Genomic DNA, 17,042 nt, shown 5'->3' with positions numbered 1-17,042 from the left:
CTGGTAAAAAGATAAGGACAGTTGTTGTATGGATTGTTGTGTTTGTAAATTTCTGTCAATAACTTCAGTTCAGCCAAGGTAAACATACTGGAAACCGGGAATACGTTGAAGATCAAAAGCAAACAGACCAAAACCAGATCTGACAAGATGGTGTCGGTAAGATTGTTTCATTGTCTTTCAGGTTTTCATATGAATAGTAGGGCCTATGATTCGTTCTGGCACTAATATTCCTCAATTTTCTCTCGGCCTTGCTATGACTATGTTGAGCGCATTTTTCAGGGTTAGATCTAAATATTACAGCCACCGCCAGATTTTGTCAAGGTCACGAGATGTAAACCGGGCTACCACTAACCCTACCCTTACCCGTCACCTAGCCCTTATCCTAACCCTAACCCACAATCCTTCAATTCCTTGGCAACAATCATGTGCCCTAGCTCTGTTCACATCTCGGGACCTTGACAAAATTTGCAGGTGACCTTAATATTTAGATCTGACCCATTTTTCACCCCTCGGACAGATTGCAATCTGCGTACCAATGTTGCGCATATTAGACCCTGCGTGTGCCGATTAAAATCTGCGGGTATCAAACTGGTGTGGTGATTACTCCACAGTAAAGATGAAAGTATGGTGTCAGATGGCTATTGTAGAACCTGTCCTCAACCGACTTTGTATTGTAGTGATTTTTCAAATAATTTTCAAAATCACTGCATAATTAGTGTTTGCTAAGATGGGGTAAAAGCCTTATTTTCATATAGTTGTCTATAGGATCAGCCAGTAAAGATGAGAGCTAGCCTCTATCAGACATCGTTACTAAAGTAACTACGTATTGCCTTGCTAAAACTAACGCGATGATCCATGGTGAATACTGAGTAGGTTAGGCGTATTATCATTGCGGTAGCCCATTAAATACTCTGGCCAGATTTAACTCCACATGCACAAATTAGTAAACGGAGATTCGAGCATGAGCACAGGTAATCTGGTGGCGATATGAAATCTGGGCTCAACAGCACTGCTTCTCCAATGGCATTGGCATTGCAACTGCCCATTGTTGTTTAACCTGCAGGCCCATGGGTAATGCTCTTTACAGTGTGATATCCACCAGCTCTGAAATTAGGGACATTTATTTGCTTATGTATACTGCACGTACGGTACCTGTATAAAAAAAACTAACCCATGTCTGAGAGATTTTCTATTTATGCTATTTTTGTAAAAGCTATTTTGACCTATGCAGTGTGCTAATAGGTAAATTTTACCAAGACGGTGGCATTTCCAGCTATTCTTTGTCGAATTCCAACAGCAAAGGGATCTTTTACGTACACACCAACATGTGAACACAGGACTTTGGTAGTGGGCATGGCAAGGAACACCAAGTAGTTGTTTAGATGGATGAAATGGAACTTGGTTTTCTGTCCCATCAGAACAACTAGCGGCTGTTCCTTGCCAGGCCTACTGTCCTGCACCGACACGAGAAAACCAAGCTGAAAAATTCTAAGATGCTTTCTCGGCCAACAACGAGATCAAACCTCTGGCGTTATCTATGAACATAAAATTGAAAACAAAGTGATACATTTATCGTCAACCCACAAAACAAGTCAACATTTGAAATCAACAATTTTTTTACACTGCTAAAGGAGGGCTACTTATTTTCATCAGAAAAAAAGATTGTAACATTGACCTTCTGTTATATCTCCAGTTTTACTCAATAATATTGTTTTCTGATAATGGCACTAAATACTTTTTAAGAAATAATAGAATGCATGCAATAGTTTATCAAATGGTTTATTTGATTCAGAAACTGTTGAAATGCAGACATGGATAATCAATTCTTGTGAGCTTCCTACGGTTACATGTAATTATTTATTTCCCCTTAATTTGAATACATGTATTTAGGACTCTGACATGAACTACCATTAGTAAACCTCCATATGTACCCAAGTGAATATTTGCACAGACATTCGGGATAACCAGGTCTTCATAGCCACCGTATCTCTTATATTATCTCACTCTCTGCTTACGATCTCGTTATGGCAAATTTTGTTGATCAAATCGGTCGGTCGTGATTCCTTCTTTTGCCTCGAAATCAACCACCATTTTGACGGAAGATATTCTCTCACCTAAAAAATCTTTATTTTCTCAGCTACGAGAGATACATAGAATCAAACCGGTCCAGAGCCGATCTTCTTGATAAGAAGCCGCTTATTTGACATTGACACATTACCGAAGGTGCATAGGCCTACCCGTCCAGTTAATACAACGGACAATCTCACATCGGTCCACAAAAGAGAGACACATATACTAGTTGCCTACTACTTCCTATTTCCAAGGCATTTTAGTCCATTCCAGAGCAGTGGGGCTTGGTACGAGAATGATCTTTCTCCATATGTCGATAGTCTCGCAGTTCGACGTTTAAGGAGATAGTCACTTGATGAACGTAGACTTCGTGATGGTGAGTATCATTCTACTAGTTCACACAAATACGCAGGTGCCATTCCATTTAAACATTTAAAAGTTAAGAGTAAAATCTTAAAACGGATTCTATAAATAATTTGCAGCCAGTGTAAGGTGTACAAAATGGGTGTAACATGTTCATTCAGTTTTGTTCTGGTAACCAGTCTAGCAGCTGAATTCTGGACTTTCTGTAGTTTATGCAATAGGCGACAAGGAAGACCAACTAAAAGAGAGTTAAGATTGTCAAGACGAGATGTAACCAGAGCATGCACTAAAGATTTCGTTGCTTCGTCTGAAATATATTTACGTATTAGGCCAATATTACGAAGTTGATAATAACATGATTTACACACACTATTTATTTGATTTTCCATGCTCATTCGACTGTAGAAGATAGCACCTATATTACGGGCACAGTTTGACGGGGTTACATTAAAATCTCCTATTAAAACATTTTGATTACATTCAGAATCAATTTTAGAAAATAAGTTATCAGAACCAAGAATGATATATTCAGTTTTATTGTCGTTTAACTTAAGGAAATTGTTTGACATCCATGTTCTAATATCCTCGATGCAACATTCTAGCTGGGATTTAGATGGGTTAAAGTTAGAAGAAGGCCTAAAGGATAGATACAGCTGGGTATCATCCGCATAGAGATGGAATGCGATGCCATACTTTTTGACAATTCTGCCCAATGGGGTCGTGTAGATGCTAAAAAGGATAGGCCCCAACACAGATCCCTGTGGTACTCCGCATTTTAGCTGTTTCTTATCAGAAAATAAGTCCCCAATACAGACTTGCTGTGTGCGGTTTTCAAGATAAGACTCGAGTAGTTTATGAGCATGACCAACGATTCCGAAATCACGCAATAACCGTTCTAAGAGAATTGTGTGATCAACTGTGTCAAAGGCTGATGACAGATCTAGGAGTATCAAAGCAACACATTTCTGAGAGTCAATGGAACATAAAATGTCATTTTGCACACGGAGCAAGGCTGTTTCAGTGCTGTGGTTTCTGCGATAAGCGCTTTGAAATGTTTCAAGAAGACTGTGTTCACCAATGTATTCAACTAACTGTGAACAATGCACTTTTCCAGAATCTTAGAAATAAAACTAAGGTTAGAGACCGGCCTGTAGTTTTTATAATGATTTGGGTCAAGGGTCGATTTTTTAATCAACGGCACAACATTTGCTGTTTTAAATACTCCAGGAAAGACTGACTCATTGATAGACGAATTGATAATATGTGTGATACTGGGAAGCAGTTCATCCAGGCAGTCCTTGAGAAGCCATGTTGGTAAGGGGTCCAACGAACAAGACTTTGAGGCTGATGACTGTATTATTTTTCTAATTTCGTTTTCGGACAGCGTATTAAAGTGATCAAATGTTTGACTGGTATCAGATTGGAGATTGTAGTAGCCTGTTGTTGGTTGAGAAGACATGTTATTTTCCAGTTCAGTTCTAATATCACTTATTTTATTGGTAAAGAAATTAGAAAACCGCTCTGCTAAGTCAACACTATTACAGTCTGTAGGTAAAGTAGTTTTACCGAAATTCAGATCAAGGAGCGAATTGACTACCTTAAAAAGTTCTTTCTGTTTATTTTCACTGGTCTCAATCTTTTCTGAGAAGTAAGACTTTTTCGCTGTTTCAATAAGTCGAGTGACACTGTTTTTACATGATTTATAGATCTCTTTATGGACTACCAGGTTGCTTTTCCTCCAAGTACGTTCAGCCTTGTTGCGGAGCTGTTTAGCTGACCTAATTTCATCATTGAACCATCTAGTACCAGGTCGCACTGTGATATATTTGGATTGTAACGGTACACTAGAGTCAACAATATCCTGCAAGATTTTGTTGTATTGGACGGTCTGTAAATTCACAGATTTTATTTCCAAGATGTCTGACAAATTTGAATTGCTGATTGCGTCTTTCAGATCATCGAGGCAAAGTGTTTTATACTTCCGAAAGGTTATGTACTTTATCAATGGGAGGGGCTTTTTGATATCAAGAGAGTAAAATACGGGGTAGTGATCCGATAAGAGTTTGTCCTCAATGTTAACATTATTAGCTGCAAGTTCATCTTTTCTGGTGATTACTAAGTCAAGAGTATGCCCTCGGGTATGAGTAGGGATGTCTATATTTTGTTTAAGTGAATATGCATCTAAAAGTTCACTAAATTTGCGCGCATTTGGTTCTGTTGCACTGTCAACATGACAGTTAAAGTCGCCAACAATTAACAGTTTGAGATTTGATGAAGACAGTTTATCTAGCAGTGCTGAGAATTCTTCGATGAACAGAGGAAAACAACTTTGATTTGGTGGGCGGTAAATAATAATTTTCCTGATTTTAATCGATTTTAGAGAGATTGTACTATCTAGATATTCAAATGACGTGAATGTATCTTGTTTATTTAAAACAACAGATATAGGCAACACCGCCTCCACGAGAAGTTCTATCAATGTGTTTAATGGCGTAGCTCTCCGGAACTAAAGCAGATAACGTCACACCTTGTGAATCGGAATTTAGCCAAGTCTCGGTAAGAGCGAATAAATCAATGTCATTTTCACAAACAAAATCATGTATTTCCGATGTCTTATTTTTAACTGATCTAGAGTTTAATAGGCACAGGTCTAATTTGATATTGTTACTTCTGGTAATTACATTATGATTATCATTATTGTCGCAGTTGACTTTGATAAGATTGTTAACATTTACTTGTGTTGGTGTTGAATACTTTAGAAATCTACCAGTAATTCTAGCTGGGATGTGATTATGTCTCTTTAAGCCAGATGAGCATCCCCTTCGTGTTCGTTTGAATTTAATAATGTTTCTAGTAATACCCTTTATATATTTAGAATCATGGATGGATAAAATATTACTGTGTTTTAGTTTTAGTAGATCACCTTTACAATACTTGAACTTGACATCAGTTGAGCTGTTATCACCACAGACAGCCATACCATGTACAACTGTCACTAGTTCAATGTATACCTAGTTTCACGCTTCAGTGATTGTTATGTGATGACCATAACACTGGGTGCACAATTATAAAACTTCAAATAAAACAAAAATATAGATTTTTCTGCTAAAAGTCCCAAATATACAGGTTCTAGGAATCCTAACAAAAAACACTGTTATAAAAATTATATCTAGAAACTAGACTTGTAGTACTTAAATTGAAAATTCACAGAGCTGAAACTGGGAGCAGCCACTTGCGCTCACCATACTAAAGCCATGCAGATGAGTCGAATTCTGCCAAACACGAGAAAAAATACCAATTGTATAGGAATATGGTGACACTTCGAGATCAGTACAAAAGATTGGATTTTAACTTTTTTGATAAGCAAGGTACATTTGCTAATTTCCACACAGATCAATTCATTAACTTCGCGAGGTATTGACATCCACTGACATACAAAAACAAGAACAGCTATTAAATGAAGACGAGTTGGAATTGTAGAGTTCTCAAGTTTGTAGTGTAGAAAATGCCAATGGATTAATTTAAACTAGTAATATATTTGGATTACGTGCTGCGGATGAGCATAAACCGCGACAAAATGTGAAAGTTTTTAGTGTTGAAAATGCCAAGAGATTAATTTATAATAGTAAAATATTTGGATTATGTGCTGCGGATGAGCATAAACCGCGACAAAATGTGAAAGTGCGACAAAATCTGAAAGTGCGACTAGATATCAAAATTTAAAGAAATGTGAGACAAAATGTAAGAATCTGACTGAGAGTGACGCACATTCGAAAAGTGCTGAGACAGTTGAAAATGATGACTCTTTTACCATAACATGTTCAAAACGGGTTGTAGATGTTCAAATAAATATGTAAATCATGATTTTGTTATATTTGTCCCTTTTCAACTGATACACGGACACTTTTCAACTGATATATGGCCACTTTTCAAAAGTGGCCATGTATCGGTGTATATATACCCTCCCATTTTCATCAAAGAGTTGAGAAAAAGTATGGGTATAAGAATCGATACTGACTATATAACAGGTTTATATTTAAACAAAGTTACAGTTTAAACAGAAAGCAATTATTCATATTCAAGATGCATTATGTAAGATTTAGATAAAGATCTGGTTGTTCATGCTATAATAGTTTAAAAATGGATAAGGAGAAATAAATATATATAAGCTTATTGAAAATTTCCGTCAAATTTATAAATTATCTTATTCTTAGCAAAGTTATGAGTGTTTGAAGTTTTCACACCATTGTGTTGATTGTCAAATACCATTGCGAAGATAAACAATGTTTGATTATTCATATCTCGAAACATTCACCATATGTGTTTGGCGCAATATAGCCCAGTTGGTGCTGGCATGTCACTAAACCATATTTCATTCATTCATTTGATTATTCATTTTGTCATTAAATTTTTCTAATCCATTCAAATTGTAAGCCATCCGATGACCTAGAGAGTTGTCATGTTGATAAATAAAAATAAAATATCCAAATAACAATTTATAAAGCATTTGAAGCCAGAAAAAGACCTGCAATAGGCAGATTTAATTCATAATTAAGTGTACATGTAGTTAATTTGGATTTAATAGATAAAATTTCTAAGAAGTTTAACATTCATTTTCAAAGTTAAATTGGTAATGCTAAGAAGATTAACTTTCATGTTCACTGTTAAATTGGTAATCAATTTCTAAGAAGATTAACTTTTATTTTCACTGTTAAATTGGTAATCAATTTCTAAGAAGATTAACTTTTATTTTCACTGTTAAATTGGTAATCAATCTATTAACATCAAATTCTTTTTATACTCTGATTGACTGTTGAAGACAGATTATGTAAGAATTTCAATAGAATATGAAGATGGTTGAACATGTTATAACATGTTGGTTTACCTTAAATTACATAAGCTAGACATACAAAATCTCTGATCAGTATATAACTAGAGTAGCTTGTAACAGCAGATGAGAGACACTCACCAATGGTATTACGTTATATTTGCAGAAGAAGTAATTTTTGTAAGCAAGTCATGCCTTCATGTACATTCAATATGGTAAGCTTTTGAATTGTAATTTTAAAGGAGCTAAATTGCTAATATTTTGGCTCTAGAAATTGACACAAATGGGTCGCAACGCATATAATAATGTAATGTGAATGTATATAAACTGATTTACATTCAAACATTTCTGTTTTTACTGCAATTTCTAATCAGTTATGTTCGGCGAAATACGCCAGAAGTCTCAATCGAAAGGCAATCTCTAGCGTCTGGTTATTCCACTCTATACCGATAGTATTTATTGTGCATGCTCTCCAGATAAGAATTATGGCATCACCGTTTGACATGACTTGTGGAATATATCTAGCCTCTTTCTACAAGTCCCTTTGTCTTAATTAATGGATATCAGAAGCCCGTCTTTTCCCCGTAAGATCACAACATCAATGTTGATTTAAATTCACAAATAATTTGTGTTTTCAATGTCGAAGATTTTGGATGATATTGAGTTAGAGACTTAGCTACTTTAAATAGTTTTTTTTTTCATTTTGAAAGGCTTTCATATTCATTTTGATTGTTTTATGTATTTGATATGGAAACCTTTTAAATTGTAATTGTAAATAGGGGTTTTTTTTCTTCATTTGAGAGGCTTTTAATCTCTTTTTGGATGTTTTATATGAGAACATCAAAAAGTAATTTTGTAGGTTATTTATAAACGTTAAAGGGACTTCGACTACATGTAAACTAAATGATTATCCATAAAGTTGTGTTTGTGTTATTTCAATGTTTTCCTGTCACTAAATGCCTTGCACAAATAATATAATAAACAAAGTCTCGATTGCCCATTTTATCCTAGAATTGTTAAATGGCAAGAGAGTTCTAAGTCATTTAATATCTAAGCCAACTGTTGGCCTAAAGAGTTAATTATGTGAATAAATGTCTATATAATAATTTGACTAACACTAGGCAGATTTATCTCTTACATAATGCATCTTTAAATTTCCATTTTAAAAAATTCAGTGGAAAATCTGTTAATTTAAACATTGTTTCTATGTGCGGTTCTACAATTTTAAAGATAGACAGATACCCAGTTCACAAAAACAAATCAGGACATCACATTTAATAGAATTGTAATTTTTATAGAGATTGTAGAAATATTTGAGAAAGAGAAATCTTAAGCTAAGGTTAACAGGGTGGTTGTGATATACATTAAAGTGAGTTCTGTAGAACACCAAACTGTAATTTCTTGGCTTAAAAAAACATTTTAGCTTAATTTGTTAAGCTTTTGAGTGACACAGATTGCAAAAGCTGCTGAACAGGATGAAATATCTCAGATATGGTATTAGCTTCCATTGTGCATTTCTGTGACTTGAAAAACAAGTCTACCAAGTTAAGTTCTGTGTATGCAGTCAGAGAGTGTAAACACTGATTGCCAACCAGTGAAAATTATCAGACTGCTTGCATTTTTTTTTTAAAGACAGTTTCAAAGACCTTCAAATAATTGCACATGAATAAGAAGGTGTTTTCAATTAACCAGTTTTATAAAACGCTCACACGTCATGGAATATGTTGTTGACATTTTTCTGTCCATCCTTGGGTCGGTCCATGCGTATATCTTGGGTTTTTAATTTTCTCAAACATTTTGGGATTGTTCTGGTAGTCCTAAGAGAACCCTATTGAAATTCCGATTCCCTGTCAGTTTTATGTGTAGTTACTACCCCTGAAAATCTGAAATTTACCATTTAAAATACTGATGGTCAGCATGTATTAGTGGGCAAGAGTCAAAGGGTGATTCATGGTTAATGTTCATGCCATATTGATAATAATATGCATTTATGGTGTAGTAATACAAGTGAGGTTCAGTAAAATAGTCAAAGCTCAGAGTTATATTGATGCCAGAATTTAATATTAAGACTTAAAAGTGAAGCCAGTGTAGCCTATTATAGCAGGCGCTGATAATGGGAATGTGGACTGTTTAAGTGTATTCAAACATTCAAATTCAAATTGAAGTCATATCATTGAAAATGGTTTGGTTAATGGTTGTTTTCATTGATTGTTTGAATGATAGTTGTTGGATGTTTAACGTGTTTTGAATGAATTTCAGGTTGAGGAACTCTCGAAGAGTCATGTTTATATGAAAGATCCAGAATTTGTAAAGAAAACAATACAGCAGATGACTAATGATGGACACGAGAAATTACAGGTATACATGTATAACCTACTGCACTTCAGATACTTCTACTATAAATAAAAGCATGTAAATTGTTGTCCATCCTTACCTTTTCTCCATTTTATTGTGACCAAATCATTTGACTTTAACACAATTTGGACAGTTGTAGTACGCCTATATAATAAATATATATTAATTTTGGGAACTAATTACTCAAATATAAGGTTAGAGAAGACATGAATGATATTGACAAACAGTCTTCATGTTTAAGATTATATATGATCAATCATTGACAGAGTTACATGTATGGGTTATAGGTTTTGTCTCTGTCTGTCACTTATGTTTTCTGGAATTATTTTAAATGGAACTTCAAGATATTTTCTTAAAATTTATTACACTGTCAAGCTCTGTATATGACAGAGTTACCGATCAAGTCCGTGATTCCATTGATTTTATATTGGGTTATGTATGTCCCTTTGTTCACTTAAAATAATTGAAAATTTGGGGATTTTTTTTTAAGTTAAGCTTTTAGGTACATTTAATCAATTAAAAGTGAGATCAGTTCATTTGAGATCAATTCAATTAAAATTTTCAGTTTTAATTTTGCAGAATTTATTTGATCCATACATACATATATATTTGCACAGAAATGTATTCACACTGTCAGGCAATGTTGGGTTTTTTTTTTCATAAATTTATGGATTGAAATGTTTTATGATTTTAGGTTGTAGCTGATTTTGATAGAACTTTATCCAAATTTACCAACAAGGGTAAAGTCTGTTCTACTTGTCACAGTAAGTACATTGATTTACTTATTTGCTTTTATTAACCAGGTGAAAAGAACAGACTTAGAGTAAATGAATTTTTAATTCTTTCGGGTCTTGATAAATAGTCACTTAAATCCTATGGGCAATTGTTTTGTTTAAAAAAAATTCCAAAACTTAAAAATGGGGAACTTATAGCTCCCTCAAATAACAATCAGAAGATTTAAAGTTTGTATTATGGTACATGCATATTCACTTTGTTTATAACTTATTGAATAACCTACAGAATGATTCATTTTTTTTTATTTTAGATGTGTTGGAGGAGAGTAAAGTCATGCCAGATTTCTATAAAGAAAAGGTAAAAAAAAAACAATCTCTTTTTTGTTATTTGAATTTCCAACTGATAGATGATCTTCAGCATGCTGCCAAGGGTATACATGGGATCTTGGATTTTCGAACCAGACAGAAACGTCCTAAGCAACTTGATCAAGCCACCATCAGGGACTAACCAAGGACCATTGGTTAGTGAGCCAGAATCGTACTCACCTGTAGATCATATTATATAGTATATTTGTCTCGTCATGATTCTAATACAATGTTAGTAATGTATATTTGATTTGTTGTTTTTAGGCGAAAGTTTTACGAGATACATATTATCCTATAGAGATGAACCATGATCTGACTATTCAGGAAAAAACACCCAAAATGATAGAATGGTAAGTGTAGTTTTTTATATGCCCACATTTTAATTTGGTTGTATGTATGCCATCACTCTGTCTGTTGGTCTGTAGTTCAGATTTCTTGTGAGCACAAAAAATGCTACAATAATCAATGTATATTTTGGTTTGACTACTGTATTGAAAACCTGAAGTCTGTTGGTTTAAAACAGTTTATGATAATAACTTTCAGAATTATTCCCCTTTCTTACAATATCTTGTTGGCAACTAACTTAGTGGCTTTCATTCTGGTCCTGTCTTTTTGAAATATAAATTCGTTGTGTATTCTATTGAGAGGAAAAAAAAAATTGATTTTCATTGATTTTCAATGATAATTACCACAGTATGCGTCTTTGTTAAGAGGTCCTCGTCCGTCAGTCTGCCATTAACATTTCTTGTAAATGCTCTAGAGAGGCGACAACAATCCATAATAATCAAAATTGACAAAGATTGTTTTCGTGTATTTTATTGAAAAGACACCTACCGTATAGATTTTCAGCATTTTTCCATCATTACCTTATTCAATACATCCTATTGAAAGGAAGAATCCTATTGAAAGGAAGAATCCTATTGATTTTCAACTATTTTCAGTAATAATGTCTTTCACTGAGAGTTATTTTGCTTTGTTCTCAACTCTTGTTTTTTGAAATTTTATAAGTTGTTTAGCTCATAACTATTAGAACGACCTATCTATTAGTAGGCATATGTTTCGTTACACAGATCATAGCTTTTGGGATTGTTTTTCCCTATAATATCAGTCAGGTTGGCAGCTTACGAAGTATGAAATCTGTTGGCTCCATTAGCATTTTAATTCAAGGTACAGAATGAGCAGTTAGCGAGCTTTGCAATTTGCTCTGCATTTAGCTTTGCAACAATTGTAATTTGCAACACAAAATGCTTTTGCAGACATGAAAATTAATAATTCACATTTTAGTTTACAGTATTATGCGATGTAAATATAGCAGATATTCAAATTGCAAATTTCAAAATAACTACTTCTTGAATTTTAAACTTATACCTGAAGCAGAAATCTAATGTGAGGCAATATAAAACTGTTTTGTCGATCACACCAATAATGTGGGACATATATTACATGTAGCTTGTTTGTCGCACCGTTATTAATTTAAATGCTGTTTTTGTTATTGATAAATTATATTGATGTTTATATGTAAAGGTGGACAAATGCACATAAATTGATGAACCAATGTAGTGTGACACAGGTTGATATTAAAAATATGGTTGCAGAATCTACCGCACATTTGAGGTAAACATGGTTACACATATATCAATATTTACCTTTCATTCTTCATCCTAATTCATCCTTCATCTTCTTTTATTATTCGATCATCCAGGTATCAGAAATCCCACGAATTATTCACGCAATGTCAGTTGACAAAAACGGATATTGAACATATCGTGCGAGACTCATCAGCATTTTTAAGGTAACCATGTCATTTTGGGTGCATGGGTATTCCCGCTGAAAAAAAAAAATCATTTTCACTGCTTTTAGGTTATTATTATCAGACTATTAGTTGGTGTTGGTATATAGAAAAAGGGTTAATGGTTTCAATCATTCATGTATATTGATCAAGCGTCCCTTTATAGAAGGAATTTGCATGTATATTTGCTTACAAATATGTTGCATGGTGCTTTATAAATTAATACACCTCAGCTTTGATAGTTAATATAAACAGATGATTATATGAGGGCGGGGTCGGGATGGCGTAGTGATCTAAAGTGTTGCGCTTCGAGCTCTAGCTGGCCAGTCACCTTTGGCTTGTGATCGGTGGTTTCCCACAGGAAAGCCCCCCTGCGCATAGTAGTCAAAGGTACAGGGTTATAAGGAAGCCTTTGTTGTGAAAGGGTCCCTGATTACATAGTTTTAAGGAAGTCTTTGTAGTCACAGGGCCCTTAGTGGCAAAGTTGTTAGGATACCTTTGTAGTCTAATTTAATACCTAATGACATAGTTGTAGGGAAGCTTAGTCAACGGACACTAACTACAAGCGTTATAAGAAATATTTTGTAGTCAAGTCATCCCTAATGATAGAATTGCTGGGAGGGCCCAGAATAGAGTTATATGGAAGCTTTTGTAGTCAAAGTATCCCCGTCGAAGGGCTCTTACGACAGAGTAACAATATAGCCCTGATGTAGTGTAATGATAGATTAATGAAAACAAAGATGATTGGAACCAAACGTGTGCGGAATACGAAGTAAAATGTTTTGATATTAGAATGCAAAAAATATTATTTTTCAAAGACAATGAATAGAAAGTAAAATGTTGATTTTATGAAAAATCCCCCATATTGGTTTTGATATGTATTGATATGTATATATTTTATTTTTGTAGAGATGGTTGCCAATGGTTTATTGATCATCTTCACAAACTTGAAATACCTCTACTGATATTCTCAGCTGGTATTGGTGATATTATAGAAGAAGTGATTAAACAACAGTCTCATATGTATGAAAACATGAAAATTGTCTCAAATTATATGAATTTTGATAATGCGGTAAGTACTTGCACCTACATGTACTACTTTTATGATTTTAATAATGAGATAAGTACTTTTTTAATGATTTTGATAACGGGATAAAAGTTTTTAAATGATTTTGATAATCCAGAAAGTACTGCTACTGATTTATTTAGTATGTAAAAATGATATAATTAATTATCGAAACTCCAAGCTTTACCTTACTTCTTTTTTAAACAACTGAAATGTAATTTAACAGTTACGAATCCATAACAGTATTCTAACAATACCTTAATTGCCTCGGACCATGAGGTTGATGATTGAATCCACGTTGGGAAATCATCTACCATTGATATTTTGATTTTGTTTTTCTTAATTAGTCCATTTGAGTACTCTTAAGCATGGAGGAAGTCTTGGAAGGATCACAGACTTTAAATAAAGGTCCTGTTGCTGAATGCAAGAGTAATCTCCCTTGCTCCAAAGGAGACCTGTGGAACATAACCCGAGAATAAGAAAAGTTAAATACATGTATAAGAAAAGGTTAAAATTCATGTAATCTGTATTTTAAAATCATCTTCTACCTTGATGTGGCCATTGTTCTAAAATTTGTTTCCATTTTTATTACAGGGTAAAATGATAGGCTTTAAGGGAGATATTATTCACATCTACAACAAAAATGAGAATGCCATCCATTCGTCAGATTATTTTGAGAGGTTAAATCATCGAGATAATATACTATTATTGGGCGATTCATTGGGTGATTTACATATGGTTGAAGGAGCAGAAGTCACTAATCTGTTGAAAATAGGTTTTTTAAATCAAAAGGTAACAATTAGATATATATTTTAAAGCTGTGTGCATTTGTGTAAGAAATGTGTTTTGCTAAAATTGTAGATAGGGACAATGTTGATTTACTAAATTTGTGTTCATCAGTTGACAATTTAAGCAAAGAAAAAAAAAAAAAATTAGTAAGCAGGCTGGTGCCGGGTTCAATCCTGGTGATTTCCAGGATTTTCTAATTTTGTTTCCCCTTGTCAGTGGTGCTTGGAAAGAAAAAAATGTCTTTGAACATGACGTGATGTTGTAGTGCCCTCGGTAAGCAGCCAGTTTTCTGTCTGTGGCTTTTAAGCTCATTATGTATATCCAGAAGTTAGACGACCAGACAAAAACTGTTGGTATAACTAGCACCATGATCACATGGTGAAATATTGGTGATAATCCAAGAAAGCAAAGTTGTAGTTCTCCAGGCGGCTAGCTTCCCCTGTTTATGTTCAGACGGCAATCATCGTGATCCCAGGAACCTAGTGTAGAGGCCATGAAATGTTAAAGAACTTGGTACCCAGTGCAAATCCACAAAGTTAGGCAGGCGACTCTGCCCTGCACATAATTCATCTTGTTGTTTAGATACTCAAACTAATTTGTAAATCTTGATTTATGTTCTTGTGTTTTTACAGGTGAAAGAAAGTTTAGACTTATATAAAGAGAAGTTTGATGTGGTTATAGTGGAGGATGAATCATTAGATGTTGTTAATGGTATTACTAAAGCTATTCTTAATATACCTTCACAACAGTAACCATAGTAACAGTTACCACAGCAACAGTAACCTTCGCGGTATTGAAAGTATAATGGACTGTGATCTTATACTATTTATGAATCCTTGCCTTGTTTTTTTTTCATTTTATAAAACCAAATTTTATTCTTTAGGCCAAGTTCACAAGTATTCAGAGTTTTTAATCACACAAATTTGATGGATTTTCAAATATAGTCTGCTATCATAAAATGGCATATTGTAGCCTTAAAAATAAACTTTCCTATCATCAAATAGTGGTCATATAGCGAATGCTTAATTTAGTATTCAAATATTCTAACTTGTTATTCATATGTTGTTCGAATATTTAATTACATTCATCAGATCATTTTTGTATTCTTTTTGGTGCATTATCAGACCTATTTCCTCTTGGAGGCAAAAATTGATCATATTCCTTTAGTTTTAATTGACATTGAATAATGAATACCAAAAAATAACCATGAAAAATAATTTGAATGTGAATATTTGTCTATGAAATTCCAAATTATATATATATAACAAAATTAGAATCTGCTGTCATACATGGTCTATACCGGTAAATCACCAGAATTGTGACTCACTACTGATTGTCTGGGGCCTGTTTCTCCAAATCTTAACTAAAGATAACAACCAAATTTTAGTAGATACTTCAATTGTGATTGGCTAAGCACTAAAATTAATCTAATATTATCCAATCAATTTACTAAAATTTGGATTTTATTTTAGTTAAAATTTCCTGAAACAGGCCAATGAATAATATGAGTTAATGGAAACAACTTTTTAAGTAATAAATAGTATAGACTGTTCAACCAGTTTAACTTAAGCATCAGAATGGCATATTGTATAGATAATGACTTATGATAGTCAAGATTTGTTAGGTTTTAATCTGCTGTTCTGGGGAAACCTTTCTTTACCATTAAAAATTTTCATTAAAAATAAACAATCGTTTAGTTGTGAACTTTTACCAGTGCCATTTATTGAGACAGGTGCCTCAATTACGATTAACTGTTTATTCACTTGTTTGAATATGCAAGCAGTCAATAAGATATAATCATGATATATTTCTAGACACGTTTTGCTCTATTTATACAAAATTTAACTTAGTTCAAACAAAATCTAATTTAGTTTATATAAAATAAAATTTAGTTTATATAAAATCTAGCTTAGTTTAAAGTTTAAACAAAATCTAATTTAGTTTAAACAAAATCTAATTTAGTTTAAACAAAATCTAATTTAGTTTAAACAAAATCTAATTTAGTTTAAACAAAATCTAACTTAGTTTAAACAAAATCTAATTTAGTTTAAACAAAATCTAACTTATTTTAAACAAAATCTTATTTAGTTTAAACAAAATCTTATTTAGTTTAAACAAAATCTTATTTAGTTTAAACAAAATCTAACTTAGTTTAAACAAAATCTAACTTAGTTTAAACAAAATCTAACTTAGTTTAAACAAAATCTAATTTAGTTTAAACAAAATCTAACTTATTTTGAAGTTTAAATATAATCTAACTTAGTTTAAATTAAGGTTAATTTGATCTAATTTTATTGATGAAATCTAGTGCCTCATGTTCTAGGAACAATTCCTATTTATATCTAAATATGCCTATTTTATGGCTGTATAAAAGTTGATTTGGATTTAGAAGTAGATGGTGTCAATCAGTGGATGGGTGGGGGTTGGGGAGCATGCAATGTGGGGGTTTAAGGTGCTGTGGGGTGGCAGAGTATTAATTTTATCCTTCACTTGTGTGGGCATTAAGAAAAAGTTCTCTTTGTTTCTCAATGCCCCCTTGTGTCAATTCATTTGGATGTGTTAAGTTTTGACTAATTTCGGACTTAATTCCCCTTTCATTAGCATTTGTTACTTATATAAATATTTCACTAAAGCTCCCTCTTGTTAACAAATGGAGTGTTTGTGAGAAAAAATGTATTGAAC

The 17,042-nt window shown here is 33.3% G+C and overlaps 1 protein-coding gene across 3 annotated transcripts; it reads left to right on the top strand.

Annotated features, from left to right (window-relative positions):
• Positions 1-52: 52 nt before the first annotated feature.
• Positions 53-16,366, top strand: LOC126832039 (7-methylguanosine phosphate-specific 5'-nucleotidase A). Of its 3 annotated transcripts, none has more exons than XM_050562742.2 (9): positions 53-156; positions 9,521-9,619; positions 10,311-10,380; positions 10,662-10,708; positions 10,981-11,066; positions 12,241-12,330; positions 13,415-13,577; positions 14,166-14,363; positions 14,993-16,365. In XM_050562742.2, the coding sequence occupies exons 1-9, from the start codon at positions 148-150 to the stop codon at positions 15,110-15,112; spliced, it is 882 nt and encodes a 293-aa protein (XP_050418699.1). In that variant the 5' UTR covers positions 53-147; the 3' UTR covers positions 15,113-16,365. The 3 variants fall into 3 exon arrangements, with proteins under 3 accessions (XP_050418699.1, XP_050418698.1, XP_050418697.1); XM_050562741.2 differs by lacking the exons at positions 53-156; positions 12,241-12,330 and adding exons at positions 7,388-7,476; positions 12,419-12,508 and having other exon boundaries at positions 14,993-16,366; XM_050562740.2 differs by lacking the exon at positions 53-156 and adding an exon at positions 7,389-7,476.
• Positions 16,367-17,042: the final 676 nt, after the last annotated feature.

Source organism: Patella vulgata, chromosome 9 (genome assembly GCF_932274485.2).
Source record: "Patella vulgata chromosome 9, xgPatVulg1.2, whole genome shotgun sequence".
Taxonomy (NCBI): domain Eukaryota; kingdom Metazoa; phylum Mollusca; class Gastropoda; family Patellidae; genus Patella; species Patella vulgata.
The sequence above is the reverse complement of the archived record's forward strand: the minus strand, read 5'-3'. Positions and strand labels throughout refer to the sequence as shown.

Bases quoted from the DNA above. Each gene is read 5' to 3' on its own strand.
- LOC126832039 (XM_050562741.2), top strand. From the start codon at position 7,405: ATGGTATTACGTTATATTTGCAGAAGAAGTAATTTTTGTAAGCAAGTC. The intron at 9,620-10,310 runs GTATACATGTAT...TTATGATTTTAG, and splicing joins ATGGACACGAGAAATTACAG to GTTGTAGCTGATTTTGATAG. The intron at 10,709-10,980 runs GTAAAAAAAAAA...TGTTGTTTTTAG, and splicing joins CAGATTTCTATAAAGAAAAG to GCGAAAGTTTTACGAGATAC.